At 55.1% G+C, this 6,934-nt stretch overlaps 3 protein-coding genes across 3 annotated transcripts; 1 reads left to right on the top strand and 2 right to left on the bottom strand.

Moving 5' to 3' along the window:
• Positions 1-1,504: 1,504 nt before the first annotated feature.
• Positions 1,505-2,881, bottom strand: PPTG_23093 (hypothetical protein; the record flags this gene model as incomplete). Its single annotated transcript, XM_008908435.1, has 3 exons — positions 1,505-1,626; positions 2,218-2,239; positions 2,756-2,881. The coding sequence occupies 3 exons, from the start codon at positions 2,879-2,881 to the stop codon at positions 1,505-1,507; spliced, it is 270 nt and encodes an 89-aa protein (XP_008906683.1).
• Positions 2,882-3,349: 468 nt separating this feature from the next.
• On the bottom strand, positions 3,350-3,634 carry PPTG_23092 (hypothetical protein; the record flags this gene model as incomplete). Its single annotated transcript, XM_008908434.1, has 1 exon — positions 3,350-3,634. The coding sequence occupies one exon, from the start codon at positions 3,632-3,634 to the stop codon at positions 3,350-3,352; it is 285 nt and encodes a 94-aa protein (XP_008906682.1).
• Positions 3,635-4,328: 694 nt separating this feature from the next.
• PPTG_12416 (hypothetical protein) lies at positions 4,329-5,885 on the top strand. The gene has a single exon (XM_008908433.1). The coding sequence runs from the start codon at positions 4,844-4,846 to the stop codon at positions 5,750-5,752; it is 909 nt and encodes a 302-aa protein (XP_008906681.1). The 5' UTR covers positions 4,329-4,843; the 3' UTR covers positions 5,753-5,885.
• The last annotated feature ends 1,049 nt before the right edge of the window (positions 5,886-6,934 follow it).

Raw genomic sequence — 6,934 nt, 5'->3', positions numbered from 1 at the left:
TAGTACAGTAGTCGTAGTGTCCAATCGCAGCCACGCAGTAGTCTTAGGTCGAGGCACGGGCGCCGCCATGCCGGCAATCAATCCCGAGGCACGCCGCGCCCTGGTTGTCTTGTTGCGCCCTTCAGAGGAATTTGTCGAATGAGCTGACTGCTCCTCACCGGAGAGGCAGCCAGCTCTGATTGGTAGATTTACAGGGACGCATCCACGGAATTGATGGTCCGTGGGTACGTCCTACTGTCTGTGCCGCACAGATGTGTCATACATGTGCACGCGCACGTGCGACAAGGCCCACATGATGTGGCACATCTGTGTGGCATGCAGACACTCTTTGTGTTGGCTGCATACTGCTGTGTGATAATACTATTTTGTCTAGATATGCAATGGTTGGCTCCTGGAGCCTCTGGTACCATGTACCAGGTATTACAAGAGTGACAGGTCACTCTTCATGTAACTTGGGTACGCTTGGGTTATACCCCGTTACAGTATTAGAGGACTTGGACGTGAATGACGGTACTTTGAACCAACTCTGCCTCGTGCCGACCTTCATGAATCGTCTGAGTCTACAGCGAGTGAAAATACAGTCGTATGCGCGATGGGAAGACGAACGGTTGATTATCCGAACAGCGTTGCGGATTTTTGCAGAACCGTCAACGAGCTATCACTACGGGATGCCGGACTCGATACTGAAACGCGCAACGGTGGAAGTGATGGAGTTCCTGTGAAGCTCCAAGTTGAAGGTGATTGGGACGCTGCTCCAGGTGGACCAGTGCTGGTGCACACCCCCACGAAATGACGTCCAAGTGACTAAGATCGGTTAATTAAGTGTTGCTACACGGTTTGTTACAATGACTTCAACTTACTTAGCCAATGAATGCAGGGATGTTTTGATTTGCTATGTCCGTTTATTGTTACCTGGCAACGATATCACGAAGAGAATTCTCGTCGCTGTGCTGTTTCATCTTCGCTGTCAGGATGGAAGACGGCTCATGCTGTGGAGACTGTTCTGCTCACAGTGTTCAGAGCCGTCAGCTATCCTAACGGGCGACAGGCTGCGGACTTACAGTTAACGTCTGTCGTCGTGGATGGCTGCGCTTTAAGACCGGCGGACAACGCGCTGGAAAAACGAACCAGACCGCTTCAAACGCAGCAACCACTTGATTCCAACGTGGCCTGGCTGCAAAAAACAAAACAAAATTGCAACAAAATTGGCACCGATTGACGCCGAGCATCCGCAGCTCATCGCAGTTTGCGACGCAGAGGGTTGTACAGACTTCAACGCCGTCGCTTCTGAGCCGGAACGTAGAAGCAATCTCTTTTCTCCAGAGAGCGCTCCATCACCAAGTCAGTGATACAGGATGTATGGATGATCGCTGGTTACACCCATGCATGCGCAGCGTTCAACTTCCCCTCTTCTCACACAAGCTAGCAGAGGGAGTTTGGTGATGTCTTCTTGCTTTCGTTGCTGACAGACGAGGGCCGTGGCCTCGACGGCACAACACGTGAGTCAGAAGCGGTCAACAGCGTCAGTGATTGCGGTCAGGAAGGCGAGCGAGCTAACGTCGTTATCATCGCTCGTAAGGCGAAGGAACCACGCCGATACTGCCTCATGCTTGTCGGTGTCTCGTGCTAGCAGCACGGTGCTACTGCTTCGATTAGAATGATAGTTAGCCCTCGTTGAACAAGTCGTTCGCAGCTCGTGACCAGCGCCACGTCGAATCACGACTACACTGTACTGTAATGCAGTCTGCTTTTGGAAATTATCACGGCAGCAGCAGCAGGCTGTGTGACCGATTCAACTTCACGGTGGTCCGCTAAGAGGCGGCGTGCATTGATGAAGTCACGACGAGCGAGTGTCGCTGCCAGGCTGGCTTCGTGTCTTCACGACAGCAGGAGGTACATTACTTGTACGACACTTGTTGTCGGTGCCATAGCAGACAGACAGACGCGCAGATCGAATAAGATTCATCTACCGCGTTCACATAGCGCTTCAAGCAGACGAGGGCGTCTGCAAAATTGGATTGCTGAGCTCGAGCTTGGACACGGCTGTAATCGACGTGCAATGCACTGCAACATGCGGAGCGCTTCGGTATGACTGCAACAACATGCATCTCGCTCCGACGCCGAGCTCGACACGTCGGTTCATGCCGCGTGAGGCGTGGCGCTGTGTGCAGTAACTTCGCGAGATCCTGTGAGCACGGCAATGCAGCGAGTTCTCACCCGGCCAGCACGACAGCGATACCTGACAAGAATTGCGTGTTAGTACCAGCGGAGATCTCAACAAGCAGCACGCTGTCGCAAGGCGCTCATCGCTGGCGATCGGCTCCTACGCCGTCGCTCCTACAGCATGCATTTGTGAGGAACAACAATGGGCTGTGTTGCATTGCTTGAAGCGGAGGAGTAGCCCGCTCTCCTTCGAAGGCTTTCACAGCGTCGCCACTGCCGCAAGCGTGACAAGCAGCTCAACTCTTTGTCCGTCTATCCGATAGTGGTCCAAATGTCTTCGACACGTGACCAGGACCAGCACCAAGCAGTGTGCGTGTCTACAGCGCTTGCACTGCGACACTGGGGCGCGAGTCTCACGGTGAGAGGCTTCCAGACTTCGAGTAGGGCCATCACACGACTGCGCTGCAACGGAGAGCGACATTTTGCAAGCAATGCAGCTCTTCACCGAGGTCGTCCATCTTGACTAAGACAGCCGTCCGCCTTTACCTGCTCCTCGCAGGGGGAGGTCATCGCTCCTATAGCATTGACGTACATGCACGCGAACCCAAGGTAACGGATCCCGTGCGTCTTCCCTATGCGAGAAGCACATTGCGACTCCGAACTCGCAGTGCGACGTGCTCCTGGCGTTTGCTGTAGACGCTGCATCATTGGCAGACATGGCGAGGTTGACATGATATCCCATTGATCTGCGGCCGTTGAGCATGCAGCATCGCATGCAGCAACAGTGCCGGCACGGTGCTAGCACTCCTAGCATAGCCAACCACCGGGCAGTTAAGCCAGAACAACGACACTTTACCCATGCTGAAGTATCCACGCACTTCAACGAGGTCTGGATTTTTCTTATTCGACTGACGTGGCGGCGGCCTGCGATTGGTCGAAATTCACTTCAACTTGGCCACGTAACGAATCCGCCTTCGCATGGATTGCCGACCAATTCTCCGGTAACGGCAGAGACCCTCGCCTTCAGATCACTTGCCTGCCTCGAAGGCTGTCGACGTTTGAACAATAGCCATAAGGTTAGTGCTGCTGCCAAGACGGCGGCTTGTTGCTCGATTAAATACCCCTTCGGAACAAGAAGAGGGCACATCAAGGATGAGAGGATTCGAATACGCTCTCTCATATCATGTCACTTCGACAGTGGCCACAGTTTCGGCCTCAAACGATTTGTGTATCCGGCGTAACTTTTTTCAGCTCGACTAGCTACATGTACACGCTTTTTTTTTCTAGTGTTTTCCACGTCGCTGGCGTGCCAGCTTCGACTGCCGCCGTTGCTAGCGTTGCTGCCCGACCAGCGGATTCCGGGGCCTAGCGAGCGTTCCCTCGAGTTCGCTGCGTTCTGGCTAGTAGCTGCCGAAGACCTCTGCGAGCTCGGCGATGTTCCCCCCGCAGACAGGGCCCAATTGTCGAGCATTAGCTATTGCCGCGCCAGTACAGCGCCAGTGAGAGGCGTCGGCTATCCAGACCACCTTCCCGTCGAGTCGCGAGGCGAATACGCGGTCGACGACTGGCGTGACACCGAGACGGCGGCAAAAAGCGCCATGATGCCGCTGCATGCTGCGCCGGCCTCTCTTCACAATCGCCTTCGTGCAGAATGCAAAGACAGGCGGATCGCTTTTTTTGCGCCAATGGGCGGGCGCCGTTGTGACGCTTCAACGGTCAACAGCTGGCGCTCACCACGAGCGAGAATAAGCATTCGCGGAAAAAATGGGATTTTGTGTGGCGCCAGTCGACCGCCCTGAACTGAGCGCGAATGTATCACATGGTGTCACCGGCACGCAACCCCCTTTTCGTCGGCGCTGTCTCCTAGACAAGCGTCTACCAAACTGCCGTGACATGGCAGGCGGTTGTGTATCATGCGGCTCGGCAGCCAACATTGAAAAGCCTATTTTTTTTCTGCCTGGTTTTTTCTGTTTTGGTCGGCGTGCGGAGACTTTCAGACCAATTTGGACCAAAATGGCGGCAAAGATGGAGCGCTACCCGAGAGTCGGACAGATCAGGCGCTCACTATGGCGCGGATGAACTAACGTTCGATTGGAAGCTCCCCCGACTGCGAAACGCCTTCTCGAAGCTCGCATCCCATTTCTTTGGCCTGGTCTCTGCTGAGGCAGGGGAGCACAAAGCAGAATTATAGTCCGGGATAGAGCCCCGTTTCTGGAGCCGCTCTTGCTGGCGTGCGCTTTGTCCGCAGCCGCGGGGCGACTCTCATTCGCTGAATTCCTACGCACGACCCAGCCGCTCTCGTCTGTCGGCGGCCGGGCCGCTAGCACGCAACGCTCGCCTTGCTGTAGACACTGGCCGTGCTGTGAAACCTCTGGGTTCCCATTTCCCATTTAGCCAGTCAGTCACTCGGCCGGTCCGACTCGGAGGAATAGCAATTCGCTCGGACTGTGACAGAGGACACCTCTACTTCTATTTAGCAGCTTTGTCGGAGCGGCAGCAGCTCTCTGCCTCTCACCGCGCGCGGGTCATAATCGACGTCCAGCGCCTTCCCCCCTCGGAGCAACCGCCGCACGGAGAGCGCTGGGGCGCGCGCCTTGCTCGGCTCGGGCTCCTGCTGGTGCATTGCCTATTGCGGCCCTTCCTGGCCTCGTCCGCTCCGTCGGCTGTAGATACGCGGCCCATGCGCAGACTCGAACCGCAGTCTACTACCGCTAGCAACTCTCAATCGCCCACCAAGTCGCTTGTCGCCGCCGTGCTACAGCGACTCTCGATGGACCTCCCCGCCGCTCCCAGTGTGAACAGCGACAGCGCGAGCCCCACGAATAGCAGCAGTGAACCGTCGCCCCAGGCGGCAGACGCCAAGCCAAAGACTGCGCCGTCGCCGCCGCCGTCGCCTAAGATGGTTAAGACCCAGGAACCCGTTCCGGAACAGGAGCAATCACAGCAGCAAGAAGACGCGGACATCGACGACGTGGAGGAGCTCAAGCAGACGCTCCTGCGCAAGTCCACGGGCTCCATCGCCATCATGACGCGGCAGCAGGAGGCGTTCGACCACCGCCGACACACATTCAGCGCCATGTCGGCTGACGGACGCGCTAGCATGCGACGACGCAGCTACGACCTGACCGCGCAGTTCGGGTCAACGTTCCCGCCCAGCTCGCCGCCGCAGCCGCAGCCGTTGCCGCACACACTCAAGGCGCATCACCACCTGCAACACTTGAGAGTGTACGGCGGCTTAAAGACCGCCGGCCCCGCCAAGAGTATCAGCGAGTGCCACGAAGAAGGGACCCCCATGGTGGCACTCGTAACGCCCAATCCGGACACAGTCTGGACACGAGGCAAACCCGTAAACATCGAGTGGAAAGTGCTAGATGCCAAGGTGGACAAGCTCTGCATCGAGCTATTGGAGGACGGGCTGAGTGCCACGACGCTCATCGCGAAAGAGGCCCCAAACACGGGCTTCTTCACATACCACAAGGTGCCGTGGGGCATGGAGTCCGGCAATAAGTATTTTCTGCGGGTATCGGCGGCGGATGACCCGGAGAGGTACCGAACGAGCAGTTTCTTCCAGATCAGCTCGGCCCCGTGACATCCCCCCATAGTTGGAGAAGAGTTAGGAGAAAAGTAGTATGTGAAGGTCTATTTAATGTAATTGCCGAAGTAGTAAGTCAAAAGGCAGTGTGAATTGATAAGATGGAAGTCATATTTGCTATTTTTCGGTATCTTGCATTCGTTTACATGGATGGACACGCCGATTTGCCTCGGTGTTCATTGACTTGGAGATGGTAAGAATGGTAGAGCTTCCACTTGACTTCCGACGTGGGTGAAGACGACGGTGAAGCTAAGTGGCGACGGATTTGCATTCACTCTGATACACGCATCGACTTGCGTTGGGTGGGTGTCTGATTGGAGCTAGTTTCACGACCGCTTTCGGTCAAGTGAGACCCAACGGTCAGAACCTGACGCCAGCGATCGGAAGGTGGCGTACGGCAACCGGATAAGGTCGTGGTTGGCGCATTCGCCACCAAATTCATTCTTCGCTGTACGGTGGATGCCCCATCGACTTGGTCAGCTCACCGCGGCTTTCCACCAATGATGTTAGCTATTTCGTTAGATTGGTCGAAACGATACTTCTCGTCATTGGTGACAAATTTGAAGTATCAGCGGCTGTCCATCGATGTCCACATGGACAATGAATGGCGCAATATAATGGAATACATCGTGTATGACCTTTTTCAAGCAGCAATTAGATTTGCTACGGACGGTGAAAGAGAATTTGTGCATGAAGACTGTCCGATGACAGGGATACGCAAATTCAACAGCAATCACGTTTGGCTTCAAGTGTAGTATCAGTCACAGTCGAGCGCACTGAGCCTGAAAGAGCTCGATTGGTTGGAGCAGTCATGTCGATCGGCGGGGATTTCGGTCGAAAATGGAGAAATATTTGGAGGCGTTGACGGGTATAGTTTACCTAGTTTGTACAGTAGTGTAATCTACACATTAACTGGGATATGAAAATCAGCAAGCGAAGATTCTGACGCGGATCAAGCAGCATTGGCGGCATCTATATCCATAGTGATGTCGCTTGCGTCCGACGAACGTATTGACTGCCCAGCCGTGAAGGGAATAACAATCCAGTTTGCTAGCGGAGAAATAAGGTGCTTCCTCAGTGCGCAATGCCCACTACATCAATTCGGAGGGGAAAGTTGTACATGGGTTTGATAGGCCACCGGCTCGGAAAGCAAGGTAATGGGGGGGGGGGGGGGGGGGG

Source organism: Phytophthora parasitica, assembly GCF_000247585.1.
Source record: "Phytophthora parasitica INRA-310 unplaced genomic scaffold supercont2.30, whole genome shotgun sequence".
Taxonomy (NCBI): domain Eukaryota; phylum Oomycota; class Peronosporomycetes; order Peronosporales; family Peronosporaceae; genus Phytophthora; species Phytophthora nicotianae.
This window is presented reverse-complemented; position numbering and strand designations above follow the sequence as displayed.

Bases quoted from the DNA above. Each gene is read 5' to 3' on its own strand.
- PPTG_12416 (XM_008908433.1), top strand. From the start codon at position 4,844: ATGCGCAGACTCGAACCGCAGTCTACTACCGCTAGCAACTCTCAATCG.